A 16,878-nucleotide genomic window follows, 5' to 3' on the forward strand; every position below is an offset into this window, starting at 1 on the left:
AAGAGTGAGTTGCAGGTGACATGATTCCATTCTCATGGGACGCATATCTGCTAACTAGTAAAACTTGGGGGAATTTAGATTAAACTTTTGGCGTTGTTGAAGAGTTTTGAGCTAATTCAGTGTGAGTCGGGATACAGGGAGTACCTGACTACCTTTGGTTGCATTCTGATTTGGTATTTACTTGTAAACTTGTGTTGAAATTCGATGGCCTGCACTTAGAGACTCTTTATCAGCAGCAGTTCCGTATCGTCATTATTGCTTTCTATAGTGGGTTTTTGTAGAGGTCCAAGGCTTAGCAGAGCAGATTGAGCTGTACAACGTGGCTTCAAATGACAGAGTGAGACAGGAGAAACCCAGCTGACTCCGTGGACGATTCAGTGCTTAAATTTACAAGCTACAGAGGTTTTTATTTTGGTGCCTCTATATTAAATTATACATGAGAAACAAGTAATCAATGAAATTAGGGGCAAGGAGGGAGGGAGGGAGGAAGGGCAAGCTAGATGGAGACAAGCTGCTGGATATTGAACGGATAAACATCAGATTGAGGACCCATGAAGGACCTTTGCGCCACAATCCTGTTCAATGCCTCTGTTGGGTGAAGGCTGTCCCAGAAGACGTACGAGTTTCTGTTATTGCATGGTGCCGTACCAGCAATGCAGCTCCATTGCACCCTCCCATTCTCCACACCACAACACCCTTGTGAAGTAACTGAGAAGCCTGCAAGATGTTTGGCGTTGCGGAAAGGTGATGAGGTGATGAAGCTTAGTCATAAAGATAGAAAGATGGAGGATGGAGGGTAGGTATTAGTTACCATAAGGAGATGGGTTGATGAGAATGTCAGAAACCATGCCATAAGCATCAGCATAAGAAAGGGCAGAGGCAGGGAGGTGCAAGTTGAGATCGATGATGAGAGATCTGAGAGCAGAGTTGAAGAGCATGACCATCTGATTCACCCTGTCATTGCAGTTTTGGCCCACCAGCTGATTTGGAGTGCATCCCAGCGGCCCCAGCGCATACACCATGAATCGTCTTATCCCCATGTTGTACAACCCCTGATTTGTGTTTCAAACACCACCACACCATATGTGCTAACATTATACCTCTAGTCTCTCCTTTTCAATTTCACAGACAATCATGTAGCACAAAATACTGTAATAAAGTTTTGGAGAATAATTTTAAAAAACAATTACTAGATGTTCTTTAAAACAAAAGTTTGTTTAAAAATTTGTATGATTATTTTTTAAAAGAATTAAGTGAAAATAACTGAAAAATATTAATAACATACACTTTCAAAACACTTGTTTTTAGAATAATTCTCAGAAGTTTGTTTTCAGATGTATTTTTATATTTTTTTATTCTTAAAAAAAAAACTATTTTAGGAAGCAATCCCAAACATGGCCTTGATTTTTGGTGTTTATTTTGTTTCTATCCTTTTTGTATTTGGGACAATTGTGTTTTGGATCCAGTTAGGTCAAAAAATTAAGCTTTGATTTATATAAGTTGCATAATTGATTGGAATGATGTAAAATATGAAGAGACCAATATATCTTTTAAAACTATTTTCTACCACAATATTTGACAAACTTTTTGATCTTAAATCTTTTTTTAATAATTATTCTAAAAATTTATTATTTTTAAAAACTAATTTTTTTTTTAAAAAATATATATATATATATTCTAAAAATATATCATTTTAAAAATTTTGACATATTTTTAGTTGTTTTTATATACACAATTTTAAAAATATATATTTTCTAAGATGTTTGATTTTTAAATAATAATAATAATAATAATTTATTTTTATTTTTTTTGGAGAAGGGTGTATTTTTTTTCAAATTACTAAATTATATTAAATTTTATTGAAGTTTACAAAAGGAATAAATTTAAATTAATGTTTTTTTACTCTTTTTTTTTTCCATAGTAAGCAAAGGTCGTTTTTGAAAAGATCATATCCTTCTTAATTTTTATGCTTCCTGTGGGTATTGGACTTAAATGGTAAACTTATATGGACTAAAACTTAATTTTTGGACTCAACTAAGTCCAAAACACAATTATCCCCCATTTAGTTTATCTACCAGAAATACAAAGGGACAATTGTGTTTTGGACTTGATTGGGTCCAAAAATTAAGTTTTGATCCATATAAATTTATTATACCCGAAACATAAAAATTAAGAAGAAGTATATGAATTTTTAATCTTTCCATAAACGACATTTGCTCACTATGAAAAAAAAAAAAAAGATCCAAAACACAATTATCCCTAATTTTTATCAAATGTTAAATGCTAGTTATGTTTGGTGTTGGGAAAGTAGTGAGGAAACAAAAAAAAAAAATTAAATGATTTTGTCTTAATTGTAATATAAAAAATAAAAAATAATTAAAATTTTACATATTTTTAAATTATTTAACTTTTATGAATTGAATTTGAAGTAGAATATAATAATAATTTATTAACTTTAAATTAATTTTTTATTTGCTTTCATTTTTCTTTAGTTCTAAATTTACTCTTTATTTTTTTTTCCATCCGAACCAAACATAGCACATATGTTTTGTCCAAGAAAAAAATTATAATTGGTCAGGATTTTAAAGATTATGATATACTATATATATATATATATATATATATATATATATATATATATATATATATATATATATATATATATTTATCATTAATGTACCAACTATTACTAAAATAGCAGACCATCAAATATACGAATTTTATGTATTAATATTCAAAATGTACTAAGGAGTCAATTGGCCCAACGTCCTAGTCTGATGACAACTATCTCAATTAGCTGGAGAGCCATAAATTAGACTGCCCATCAGCTGAAAAATAAAATAAAATAAGAAGATGAGAAAGTCAAAAAGTCAGAGTATGACAAGTGGGCTTTCTCACCCCTCCCACCCCCACCAAATATGGTCCACCAACCACCTAAGCGATGACCATTAAGTAGAAGTAATGGCAACATTTAATGGGCCTCTAATTCCAAATTTTCAACATCCTCAGTTCTAGTACACACTACACACTTCACACCCAAAAGCCTCAATTAATGGTTTCCCATCAGAAGCCATTGATTTGAATTGTCATCAGGTCCTACCACCACTGACCACTTCCATAAAGACTCCCCAAATTAATTTTATAAAAAAATAAAAATATTGATTATATTGAAAATTTTAAAAAAAAAATTAGAAAAAAATCAAATTTAACCTTAATTTTATTGTCTTTTATTTATTTGTTTCTTTTCCTTAGGTTTCTTGGCATTCAAAAGAACTGAATGAGGATTGACTGAGTGAATTAGAGAAATATTGTATGTAGCAAATTAATTTTGGAGAAGGAGAAAGAAATATTGTACCACTAGCTGTTGAGCAATCTGCTGGACGAGAAGGTTGCTGAAGGCCAGAGGGGTATACTGAGAGCTGGTTGGATATAAGTCTGGACGTAGATAATTATTCAAGTAGTCATTGCTCCCTATTGAGACCATCACCAGCACTTTGTTCAGATACGAAGTCATCGCACTCGCGTTCTGTCCAAACAGCGAATAAATTCTCGGTAATGTCTGCCGAAAATTATCGATCTGCTTGCTCAGTGGTATTGGACCCATCTGAAAATTGATTCATCCCCACGTCAAAACACATCTATAATCATATCATCACTTAATTACCATAAGCATTATTAGCAAATCAGACTTCAATTAAAAAAAAAAAATCATAAATTACATATTCCTTGCCGGTTTCATCAAGGATTCCTGCAGCTGCTGATGCGTAGTTGACACCTTGAAAAATCTGAGGATCACTCATCGATGGATCAGTGAACGGCGGAGCAAAAGGCAGTCCCAGCATTTCAGCTGCACATATGAACAATATTGATATTATTTATCATCATAATTTATCTATTTGAAAATTTCATGCATGCATGCATGCATGCATGGGATTATGCATTAAGAATGGAATTTTGATGGAGGTAAGAGAAGAGACCTATCATGTCGACGGCGAGCTTGCCGTTAGAGAAGCGGCCGGTGGGGCCTTGAGGGAAGTCGATGCCGTAAGGAGGATAGTTGGACTTGGCTAGGGTTGGTATGAAGTTGTTGTTGCCGGAATCGGAGAGCGAGTCACCGAAGATGAACATACCTGGTGGTGCACCCATTGAGGTCATGAACTTGGAGAGAAAGAGAAACAAGAAGCCCAAATTGATCAAGAGACCCATCATCCTCTTGCTGCACAGCTATCAAAATCTGAGCATTCACGTTTCATTCTTGGCAATTGTCATTAGTTTTATAAGAGATGGACTCTCTCTCTCTCTCTCTCTCTCTCTGATTGAATTAATTAATGTTGTGGAAAGCTTTACAGTGTGTACGGCTCTCTATCTCTGATCAAGTTGAACTTCCACAGCTTTTAAGTGTGTAAAGATATATAAATGAAGTGCAGAGCGTGCAGTCTGCGTGTATTACATGTTTATCAGGTCAGGACCTATATGAGAGGCCTTTCATACATATCCCCCATCAGCTGTCAAAATGGAGCAGAGCTAGTAATTAATTGTGATGAGAGGAGCATAAAGGCTTTTGAATGTTTGGACTCAGAACTGCTCCAATTTGGGAGTTTGTGGTCCTTTTCACACTTTTTTTCTGCTACCAATTCGATACAAGGGGCTGAAAGAAAGAAAAGACCAAAGCTGGAGGTGTGCTTGAGGCATATTTGCCAATGGCAATGGTAGGCAGGTGTAAATACTGACTAAGTTTATTCACAATATAAGAGATCGATGTCTGGCCTATTTGAAGAACACCCATTACATTCTGATAAAGAGTAGGATATGACAACCAGGGAATTTCAAAAACCAAGTTGAAGAAAGACAACTCCGCAACCCTTCATACCAACCATGAGCTACTTGTTCTAGGGCATATAAGGCCTACCTGAGCTAAGAGACGTGTGGGCTTGGTGACATCGACAAACCCTTCCAGTTCTGTTGCATAAACAGGGATTCATCGAGCCACCCGTGAAGGTGTTGTATTTGATATCTCGATGTCGGATATCCCAACCTCGGGCGACTACAACACTTGAGCAAATAGTGAGGGCTCAATGAAAGGACCGCACGTTCCAAAGAAGTCAACCGAAGGGTCTTATGAAAACCATTAGCCTCAAGTCTTGCTGTTTTAGTACATAAATCATGAAAGTGAAATACAACTATTTTTAATAATTCTTTTACCAAAAAAATATTATATTTTAAAACTATTTATTTCAATATATTTTTACATTAATTTCATAGTAGAAGAAATAAATAATTTACATTTTTAGTGTTATAAAAAATTTGCAAAATACTCTCATCCTTAATGTCATTTTTTTTTTTTCATTTTCAACCATATTTGATTATTTAATGGATAATTGCTTTTCACTATAATTTAAATTTTTTATGTTTAAAAATAAAATTAAAGGAAAAATCATATTTGATCTCTAGCTTTTTTCCTTTAATCTTGTAAATGGATGTTTTTAAACAAGTTCTAAAACTTATATTTTGATTAAAATAAAAAAAACTGTCATATTTTTATTTTTAAAAAATTGTTAAATAAAAATTAGTTTATAATATTTTTGAAAATAACCCTAAAAAATAATTCTTAAATATTTTTAGTGACAACATCTTATTTAAAAACTTAAATATAAAAATAGTTAAATTCGTGATTATGTGAGGTGGTTTGTAGGTATATAAACTAATTGTTCATTTGTTTTTTGCGTTAACGGATTTCTTCATCTCTCATGTGATATCTAAGGGAAATAAACCAACCGTACAAGTGTTTCTTTTATTCTATTAATTGTTGAATCACTGTCGAGAGAATGGTGCTCCTTGTGCATTTCATTTACATCTATATATGAATATTTTAGGATTTTGCCAACAACCATCTTAAGATCAATATAAGATAATTATAGAAAAATATATCATAACTTCAACAACCTCTAAATTCAATGTAAGATAATTATAGCAAAAGCTATTACAACCGAAGCCAAATCAATAGAAAACAAACTACTACTGCAATCATAAAGTAAAAAACTATAGAAATAAGAAATTCAACTACTACAACCAAACTACAAACCCAACTACAGCAACCCAAGTAAATAAATCAAAAACATAAAAATCGACCTTAAACTAAAGTGTCATCAACCCCAATATGACAGAAATTTGGCTTTCAGCTTTGTGATTGATATATCATCTCCATCAACCATATCCCTATATTTTCTCGTACTAAGATCAACATGAATTATAAGAAATCCAACTACTGCAACCCAATTAAAGAAATCAGAAACATAAAAATCGACCTTAAACCAAAGTGTCATCAACCCCAATATGACACAAATTTGGCTTTCAGCTTTGTGATTGATACCTCCTCTCCATCAATCACATCTCTGTATTCTCCCATACTAAGATCAACATGAATTTCTTTGCCAAAAGACTGAAAAAAGAAAAAGAAAAAAAAAACCAGGATTAGTGACTCGAGCTCAAATTAAAAAGGATAAAAATGAAAAATTGCCAACCATCCACTGTTGAATGAATACTCCACAGGGAGTAATCCATTGCAATTAAATAACATCAAATGCACCTCTGTGTAGTGATGTTGGCTCAGTGGAGCCCCATGTCCAGGGATTAGCGAGATCGGACCATGTCTTTCACATCCTTGACACTGCAAAACCAAGAAAAGAATGAGAGGAAAAAAAACAGTCGACGAAACCAATAAAAGAAAACAATGACAGAGAAAAAAAAAACAGGTTTATTTTGAGGTTAAAATTGAGAGAGGAATTAATCATAGAAGATAATATGAGAGAGAGGAACTAATATAGTATACCACAATCATATTGTCCACCTTTATGGATAAGTTCAAATTGTCATTTTTTTTCCCTTCCCATTGAATGAATACTCCATGAGGAGTATTCCCAATGAGTTTTTCTTTGACATTTATAGAGACACAGGCTTCCTTATGAGAAACTCGCCCATATAGGAAAGGCTTTTAGGACTTTACTAATCCTTATTCCATTGAAATCATACAACATCAATCTCTTTCCTATATATGGGTGGGTTTTTCATAAGGAAGTTTGTGTCTCTATAAATGTCAAAGAAAAACTCACTAAGAATACTCCTCATGGAGTATTCATTCAATAGGAAGCGAAGAAATGATAATTTGAACATATCCAGAAAGGTGGGCAATATGATTGTGGTATACTATATTAGTTCATCTCTCATATTGTCTTCTATGATTACTTCCTCTATCAATTTTAACCTCAAAATAAGTCTGTTTTTTTTTCTACTATTATTTTCTTTTGTTGGTCTCGCCTACTGTTTTTTTTTTCTTCTCATTCTTTTCTTGGTTTTGCAGTGTCAATGATGTGAAAGACATGACGCGATCTCACTAATCCCTGGACATGGGGCTCCACTAAGCCAACATCACTACACAAAGGTAGATTTGATGTTATTTAATTGCAACGGATTACTCCCTATAAAGTATTCATTCAACGGTGGATGGTTGGCAATAATGGTACAATTCTATCAACATAATTTTTTTCATTTTTATCCTCACTAATCCTAGTTTTTTTTTTTTTTTTTTTTTTTTTTTTTTGTCTTATGGCAAAGAAATTCATGTTGATCTTAGTATGAGAGAATACATGGATGTGATTGATGGAGAGGAAATATCAATCACAAACCTGAAAGCCAAATTTGTGTCATATTGAGGTTGATGACACTTTGGTTTAGGGTCGATTTTTATGTTTCTAATTTCTTTACTTGAGTTGCTTTAGTTGGGTTGTAGCATAGTTTTAAAAGGCTCAAGGCGCACCAAGGCGCAAAGTAGTCCTGGAACCTGAGGCGCAAGCCGCATCTAAGGCGCGGGCTTTAGTGAAGTGAGGCGCACCCTATTTCCCCTTTATTTTTCTCCTATTTTCCCCCTATTTTTCTTCTTCTTTTTCTTCTTCTTCTTCACTTCTCCAGCACGGAAGAGGCTAGGGCAAAGAATGGCAGTGGTCTCGGGTTGAGAAAGACCAGAAAAGGGGGTTGGATGGAAGGAACAGGCCAAAACGACGTCGTTTTGGCTTGTTTTTTTTTTAAAAAAAAAGAACAGGGTCCAAAACGACCTCGTTTTGGGCCCAGAAAAAAAAAAAAAAAAATTAGGGCTGGCGCCGCTGAAGAAGAAGAAGAAGAAGAAGAAGAAGAAGAAGAAGAAGAAGAAGAAGAAAAGCAGAAGAAGAAGAAAAGGAGAAGGAGGAGCGCGTACCTGGTCGGGCCGTCGGAGGCGACTCGGGCGACCGCCTCGCGCCTTGCTGGAGGCGAGCGCCTTGCGCGCTTAAGCGGCACCTTCGTGAAGGGGCGTCGCCTCCCTTCAGGCGAGGCGCCGAAGGGTGGCGTCGCGCCGCCCCGAGCCTAGGCGCGCCTTTCAGAACTATGGGTTGTAGTAGTTGAATTTCTTATAATTCATGTTGATCTTAGTATGAGAGAATACATGAATGTAATTGATGGAGAGGATATATCAATCACAAAACTGAAAGCCAAATTTGTGTCATATTGGGGTTGATGACACTTTAGTTTAAGGTCAATTTTTATGTTTCTGATTTCTTTAATTGGGTTATTGTAGTTAGGTTTGTAGTTTGGTTGCAGTAGTTGGATTTCTTATTCCTGTAGTTTTTGACTTTATATGATTGCAGTAGTAGTTTGTTTTATATTTCTATTATTTGACTTTATGATTGTAGTAGTAGTTTGTTTTCTATTGATCTATCTTCGGTTGTAATTGTTTTTATTATAATTATCTTACGATGAATTTAGAGGTTGTTAAAGTTACGATATATTTTTCTATAATTATCTTATATTGATCTTAAGATGGTTGTTGACAAAATCCTAACTATCCTTGAATATTCATATATAGATGTAAATAAAATGCAAAAGGAGCACTATTTCCTCGACAGTTATTCAACAATTAATAGAATAAAAAAAACACATGTACGATTGGTTTATTTCCCTCCCTTGAGAGACCACATGAGAGATGAAGAATTCGCCAAGGCAAAAAACAAATGAACAATTAGTTTATGTACATACACCCCACATGACAGAATCAAGATTCGTTTATGTACATACAACCCACATGACAACCCACATGACAGAATCAAGATTAATTTATGTACATACAGCCCACGTAACAGAATCAAGAATAGAGGAGTGAAAACAATTTGGAAATCATTTATTTTGAATCGATATGATCCAATAAGAATATAACTATTTTTATATTTAAGTTTTTAAATAAGATTTTGTCGCTAAAAATATTTAAGAATTATTTTTTTAAGGTTATTTTCAAAAATATTTTAAACTAATTTTTATTTAACATTTTTTAAAAAAATAAAAATATGACAATTGTTTTTATTATTACTTTAATCAAAATATAAGTTTTATCCATTAAATAATCAGTTGAAAAATGAAAAAAAAAAATGAAATTAAGGTTAATAGTATTTTGCAAATTTTCTATGACACTAAAAATATAAATTATTTATTTCTTCTACTATGAAATCAATCATCTTAGTAAAAATATATTGAATAAATAGTTTTAAAATATAATAACTTTTTGATAAACGAATTATTAAAAATAGTTTTATCGCTTTCACATGATTTTTTTCTATTTCTTATTCTTTTGTTATTTTTTGATATCCTATTAAGAATTCAAAATTGTAGCCAAGCATAACTAGAAAATTTCTTTGATCCTTTTACCAATCAGAGCTAAAACTCCATAATAAAATGTCAAAATGGGAATAACATTTGATATATATAGGAAAGATTTTTAGGACTTTACTAATCCTAAGACATGGGAATCCACTGAGTCAACATCACTGTAAAAAGGGGGGATTGATGTTGTATGATTTCAATGATACTCCTCATGGAATATTCATTCAATGGTGGATGTCTCGTAATAATGTTATACTTTATCAAACATAATTTTATCATATTTATCCTTTTTAATTTGAGTTGAATCTATGATTTTTTTTTAAAAAAAAAAATGAGATTCATGTTAATCTTGTTTGGAAGAATATGGACTGGAGATTGCAATCACGGATCTAAAAACCAAGTTTGTGTCTAGCTTTTAAATTTGTGACTGCAATCCCTTTTCTATCAATCACATTATTGTATTCTCCGCTAAAATTAACATAAATTTCTTAACTAGATGTCTTAAAATAAGAATGATTAACTTAAATTAAAAAAATAAAATTAATAAAATCATGTTAGATAGGTATACCGTTATTACTGACCATCCACGTAACCCGTTGCAGTCAACCAAACATCAATCCCCACTCTCAAGTGATGTAAATTCCACACTCTCAAGCTATGTAAATTCAGTAGACTCCTGTCCTAAGATTAGTAACATAGATTTGTCATAAGATTAGTGAGATAGATTAGTGAGATGGCCCTGTCTTTCACATCCATCACACTACAAAACCAAAAAACAAATAGTTCATAGTTGGAGACAAATGGTGAGATTATTACTCCTCTCCTCTATTTATAAGAAGAGGATGACAAAATGAAAACCATGTATACCTGCATGTTCAAAGACTAGTGTAAAAAAATGACCAAATGACAAAATCAATAATAGAAAAATATAGCACCACAAGTAAAAACAGAAAACATGACCAAGAAGAGGAAAGACTGCAGAAGTAATGAGAGAAAACCACTGTTACTGTTACCCACCACCCCCCAGCAGAAGTAATATTTCTCCGAAATTTCGGTAATTTTTCGGAAGCGATTCTGACACAAGATACAATGACAGGGCGGGAGTTCAATCAGGAATGGACAGAAAAAAGGCTGCTAGGCTCCTTTCTTTCTCATGGGAGGGGTTCGCCTTGCGGCGAAAGAGAACAAGCCTCACAGACATTTCGGTATTTATCGGTATTTTTACCGATTTTTCGGGAAATTTCCCGATATTTCCTTACCAGTCCAGCCCAGATACAAATCTGTCCAATTCTTTTTTTTTTAAAAAAAAAGATGCTATTTGGTAATCTGATCATGATTTGCAGGCAAAGGTTGTGTTCTTCAGCCTAGCTCAAAAATCGTGGATTTAGGGTTCGTGAAATTTAAGTCCAGTGGCATAAAAGCAAAGAGACCCCTAGAACAGATCCAGAAAACACAGGCAGCAAAAAAAAAAAAGGAATTTTTTTGGTTTTCCTTGGGGGTTTTGCATGGATTTTCTCAGAAATCAAACGAGGTGGATTTAGGGTTCGTGAAATTTAAATCCAGTGGCATAAAAGCAAAGAGACCCCTAGAACAGATCCAGAAAACACAGGCAGCAAAAAAAAAGGAATTTTTTTGGTTTTCCTTGGGGGTTTTGCATGGATTTTCTCGGAAATCAAATGGGGGATGGATTTTCTTGGGAATCAAACGGGGGTTGCAAAATAAATAACATGATTAGATTAGTACCTGCGAGGATTGAGAGTGGAAGAGGAAAATATGGCCTTTTTAGGGATTCTCTCATCTGGAGGGCAACTTCAGAGGGCAACTTCAGAAAAGGGCTTCTTCATGCCTCGACTGAGAGAAGGGGGTGTGTGGCCTTTAGAACTTTTACCCACCCATAGAAGTAATTAATGAAAGAAAACAATTGTTACCAACCCCAACAGAAGTGAGTAATGAGAGAAAAAAAGTTGGTAGCCACCTAGCAGAAGGAATGAATTTGCAGCAGTATTAATAGTTTAAAATGTTATCATTCTTTTTTTTTTTTTAAATAATTATAATAATTTTAATAATCAAATGTGTTTAAGGGTTCCCTTGTTTTTAAAAAATAATTCGGAATTGTTTTAATTTTTTTTAAATTGTTTTTGAGAACATTGTCAAACCAAATTTGAATTTGTACAAAAGAAAAATAAATTCTAAATCTATATAAAGTAATAATTTTTAATAGTATGAACAAGAAACAAATGTAATTATTTTTATATATATTTTTTGAAATTACTTAATTGTTATATAAAAAGTTAAAATAAGAGAAATAAGGTTTAAATTTAATCATGACCTCTCCTTACCTAATTTCACTAAGAGTTTGAGATAATAATAATAATAATAATAAAAACCTTCCAATAATTTTATCATTTTTTATTGTTAATGCTAGCATTTATAATATTTATTATTATATTAACTTTTTTGCACTAGTTTTATATTTTTTTAATGTAATGTACATTTCTAAACAAATTAAAATTTATTTGAAAATTTAAAATATTATAATTATTTATTAATATTTAAAAATATTATCATTCTTTTTTAAAATGGGATTGATGTTATTTGACTGCAATCTCCATGTAAGTTCCTCCACCCACTTTTCTAGCTTGTCCTTTGCTTCTTTAAGGGCCCCTATTTCTCTTGCAGCCTAAAAAACATCTACGAAGAATCAGCACTAACCTTCATTCCTCACTCACAAGGAGTTGCATAACAAATTTGCTCAAATAATAAATTAATATTAAGAAAAGCAAACTGCATCAATAGTGTTAAAAGAAGTCAAATTCCAAGTTAAAATAGAGAAATTTCTTCCTTCTATTTGTAACATTAACTTAGTAGATTTTTTCAAAGATAAATGAATCAAATTCCAAGTTACCAACCCCACTAAGTTTGTTGCTGTAAGCTTTGATTTTTCTATTGCTATAACCATTTACTATGCGTTTATGAAATTTTATTTGTTGCTTATTTACATTATAATTGCTTATTGACATTATAATTTTTGAAATTGGTAATTTCTTGAAGATTCTTATACTAATCTATTGTTTCTTTTCTTTTTTTCTTGGAATTTTTTGCAGATGGCAAGCTGACACCTTTCTGTGTATAGGGCCTTATGGGAAGGTAAGGAAAGAAAATCAAGTAAATTAATTGAGGTAAAATCAGTAAAGCTGCCAATCGAACGAGTAGCCCACTCCTCCCCCTTCTCTCTTTTGAGAAAGGTAGCCCAATTCTGGGCATGACTATGCACAGCAAGCCCAGCACCAGAAGGCCTAATAGTCAGTTGCCTGCTTTGAGGCAAACGAGGCTTTTAAAGCCCTTGTCATCCCTTGTGTTTTCCACGTAGGATCATAATGACTGATTAAAAGGAAAACGAGATTTAAAACAGCAACAGACCATAGCCTCAAAGTAAGATGGTCAGACCACTCTACTATACTTCCATTGGTGTTAAGATTGATAAAAAATGAATTATATATGTTATTTCAACAAATAATATATGTATACACTTCTATTTTCAATATATTTTCATATTTAATATTAAAAGATGAAAAAATAAATATTGTTATTATTTAATTATATATATTTTTAATTTGTAAAAATTATTTTAAACTTTAATAAAATATAAATAATATATTTATGATTTCATCCGTCAATTGAATTGATATTTTTTCCAATTCAATAATCGATCAAGTTTTTTAAATATTATAAATAACTATAATGTTTTAAATTTTTAAATAAAATTTAGTTTATTTAAAAATGGACATTATATAATAGCATTAACAATAAAAACACAAATCTCATATGGTAAAATTATAAAATTATTAATAGTAATACAAAAAATAAATAATATAGTTGGAGCTTCTATGCCCAATTCGATTTCCCTTTTCCTTTTTTTCTTTTTATCTAAAACTCCTAGTGAAATTAGGGAAAAGGGTTACATTTGTTTTTCGTTACCATTTCTCTTATTTTTTTTTTTTCTTTCTTGAACCAAACATACTATTAAAAAATTATAAAATTGTAAAATTATTACTTTATATAGACTTAGAATTTTTTTTCTTTTGTACAAATTCAAATTTTGTTTGAAAAATTTATCAAAAATATTTTTTAAAAAAACATAAAACCAATTCTGAATTATTTTAAAAAATGAAAGCTTTTTTTTTTTTTTTTTGGCGTGTAATTTATGTTTAAAAAATAATTTTTTATTTTAAAAAATAGTTACCATACCAAGTACCAACTTTAGAATTTCAACAAAATTATTTTAGTAAATACTAATTTTAATAATAATAATTATTAAAATTATTATTATTTAATTTAAAAAGAATGATAACATGTTAAAATATTAATAAGGAATCATCATGTTTTAAATTTTCAAATAAATTTCATTTTCTTTTAAAATTTTGAAGGTAGAAGATAATTGGTAGTGGGGCTCAGCCACCTGCTGCTTATCATCTCTCCAACTCCTTTCGCCTTCTATTTGTAGTGACACTGCCACCGCACTCCTAGGGTTAGGGTTAGGGTTTCTGCAAATTTACCAAAAATGGCACTATTTCAAATTGGATCCCAAATCCTATAAACTTGGGCTGAGTTTGGGCTCAGGTTTGGACATTCCCACCCAGCCCAAATCCCCCAAGCCCATCTCGTATCCACGTTTCAAATGTTATCAGCATTTTAAATATTTTATTATGAATTTTCAAAATCATATTCGTTTTTTTGGCATACTAATAAATCATTAATACATCTATTGTTGATTAATAGATATTGAAAAACAGCTGGAAACCTTCACCTCATAATTTACAACCCTTTTCTCAACTCTTGATTCCAATTTCCATGTAATAGACTTCCAATCTACCATTTGTTCCTACAAATTTCCAGGCAAACTCATGCTTTTAGAAAATATTTTGTTTTTTTTTTTTTTAAATATATATATTGTAAAAAACATTTTTGTCTTTGGAAAAATTTTAAAAATATTATTGAAAAGTTGAAAAATCATTTATACTAATTTTTTTGGAGAAATATTTAATAAGTGATTTTTCTAATAAAGGTTTTAGAGAAAACATTCATACTTTTCAAAAAATGGGTTACTTTTGAAGGATGTTTGAAGGATCTAACATAAAAATCCACAAAAAGTATTCAAATTACTTCCAAATTTTAAATTTTAAATTTATTTTATAATGGATATTACATAACAAAAAAATTAAAAATAAAATAAATTTAAAATAACATTTTTAAGAAAATAATGTAATAATAAATATTGTCAATATTACCATTAACAATAAAAGCATAAAACAATATGGTCCAGTCGATAAAGTTTGATGGTTACACATACAAAGTATGCTATCCATGATGTTTTGGAATCTACAGCGGAAATGTACTCTTTAAGTGCAAATGCTTGATATCACAGACAGGGCCATTCCCATCAAAGGGAATAATAGGTCAACCTTGTTTAGCTACCATTATGATAGAAATTTGAATATATCAAAGAAGAGAAGAATACTTGCCTAAGAAGTTCAGATCAATAGTTGTCCTAGGTCGCATGGCACGCCCACGTTCCTTTTTCTAGATATTTAAAGCTCATTCCAATGATTTATAAGGAACCAAAAATCAAGTATCATAAAAGCTGGCCATTGCAAGCATATCTATAATCATGTGACCAACATGTAGATTTAAAATTTTCAATTTATTTTACAATGGGCATTAAAATAACATTTTAAGAAAATAATATAATAATAAATATTGTCAATATCAACATTAACAATCAAGACAAAAAACTCAAACACCCATTTTTTCGGTTTAAAAATGAATAAAATTGTTAAATTATTGGAAGCTTAGAGATAATTAAGGTATAATAGAATATAACAAAGATGCTCAAGGCTAACTAGCTAAGGTGGTGGAAGATAGGTACTACATACATGTAGATATGTCCTCAAAGAGGTCTGGCTTTTGACTTTGATTGAAAATGGTGTCTCTATTGCGTGAGCAGAGAGGCTTGGCTCTATAGCCAACCCCTGTTTCCTTTCTTTCCTCACTTTCATCCCTGCAATCTCATTGGATTAAACTAATGCTTTCTGCTATGCTGGATAACCATTGTTTTATCTCATTATTAGGGCGGGCAAGAGTTCATTTCCTTCAATTACTTACTTCTACAGATACAGACTCTGGTTATCGTTCAAGCTAAATGGGAGGCATGGCTTCATTTTGCATTTCTCCTATAAATAGAGAAAAAGAATAACCTTATTGTATCAATTCCACTGTTATTCACAAAAGGTAAAACAAAGAAAGAAAGATGCCAAGGTTATGTTAGTTATATCAGTTAAGATTAGGAATATTTCCTTTCTTCAATCTCGGGTTGGTAGTGATGATACAACCATCAACTACTTCTTCCAAGTAAAAATTTTGAGTATTGTTTTGATTTAACACTGATGTTGTTCTGTATTTTAACTATTTTTTTGTTACATTGAAGATGGAGTGTGAACAGTGTGGTTAGGTTTCCACGGAGGAAGTTTGTGTTTCTTTGGGAGTCAAAGAAAGGCCCATTGTAGAGAACAAGAGAAGGAATTATAACAATGCATATCTTAGAGTGGGTTGTATTACTTAAGCTTATGTTGTTTTCTTTGCTATTGCCACTGTTTTTTTTTTTTTTTTCTCATTCGTTTGCCCATGATTTCTATTATGTTTTTGCAATATGATTGATGTGACAGGCGATGTGTAATATCATTGATCCCAGGCCATGGAAATCCACTGAGCGAGCATCATTGTAGAGAGGTGGGACTGATGTTGTTTAATTGCGAAGGGCTTATCCTTGTGACCTATTCGTTCAACGGTGATGGCTCGTGGTGACGGTATACCATTGTCACCATAATTTTATCATTTTTTTTGTTATTAATTTGAGGTCAAGTCACCAATGGTTTTTCAATTGTTTTTCTGACATTTGGCCAAGAGATCCATGTTAATCTTGTTGGTCGAGAGTACAAGAACATGATTGATGAAGAGGAGGTCACAATTACGAACCTAGAAGCTAAATTTATACCCAAGGGCTGATATAGTTCCTTTTGGATTTGTCCTTTATGGTTGTTATTTGGATTTTTTTTTTAGACATTTTGGATGTTTAGGATATTTTGGATGTCTTGTTAGGATGTTTATGACACTGACAATGTAAAATATGATTGAAAAAAA

At 31.8% G+C, this 16,878-nt stretch overlaps 1 protein-coding gene and 1 long non-coding RNA gene across 5 annotated transcripts; both read right to left on the reverse strand.

The window, feature by feature from the left end:
- Window positions 1–246: 246 nt before the first annotated feature.
- Window positions 247–11,600, reverse strand: LOC117931711 (GDSL esterase/lipase At1g71250-like). Of its 4 annotated transcripts, XM_034852742.1 has the most exons (7): window positions 11,425–11,468; window positions 10,250–10,548; window positions 3,978–4,130; window positions 3,720–3,847; window positions 3,356–3,604; window positions 812–1,052; window positions 247–717 (listed from the first exon to the last, which is right to left on the reverse strand). In XM_034852742.1, the coding sequence occupies exons 2-7, from the start codon at window positions 10,263–10,265 to the stop codon at window positions 497–499; spliced, it is 1,008 nt and encodes a 335-aa protein (XP_034708633.1). In that variant the 5' UTR covers window positions 10,266–10,548; window positions 11,425–11,468; the 3' UTR covers window positions 247–496. The 4 variants fall into 4 exon arrangements, with proteins under 4 accessions (XP_034708633.1, XP_034708631.1, XP_034708629.1 ...); XM_034852740.1 differs by lacking the exon at window positions 10,250–10,548 and having other exon boundaries at window positions 11,425–11,600; XM_034852738.1 differs by lacking the exon at window positions 10,250–10,548 and having other exon boundaries at window positions 3,978–4,216; window positions 11,425–11,461.
- Window positions 5,905–9,271, reverse strand: LOC117931712. The gene is made up of 3 exons (XR_004654086.1): window positions 8,249–9,271; window positions 6,587–6,667; window positions 5,905–6,439 (listed from the first exon to the last, which is right to left on the reverse strand). It is a non-coding gene; the product is annotated as an uncharacterized LOC117931712 (long non-coding RNA).
- Window positions 11,601–16,878: the final 5,278 nt, after the last annotated feature.

The sequence above is a fragment of the Vitis riparia genome, chromosome 15 (genome assembly GCF_004353265.1).
Source record: "Vitis riparia cultivar Riparia Gloire de Montpellier isolate 1030 chromosome 15, EGFV_Vit.rip_1.0, whole genome shotgun sequence".
NCBI lineage: Eukaryota > Viridiplantae > Streptophyta > Magnoliopsida > Vitales > Vitaceae > Vitis > Vitis riparia.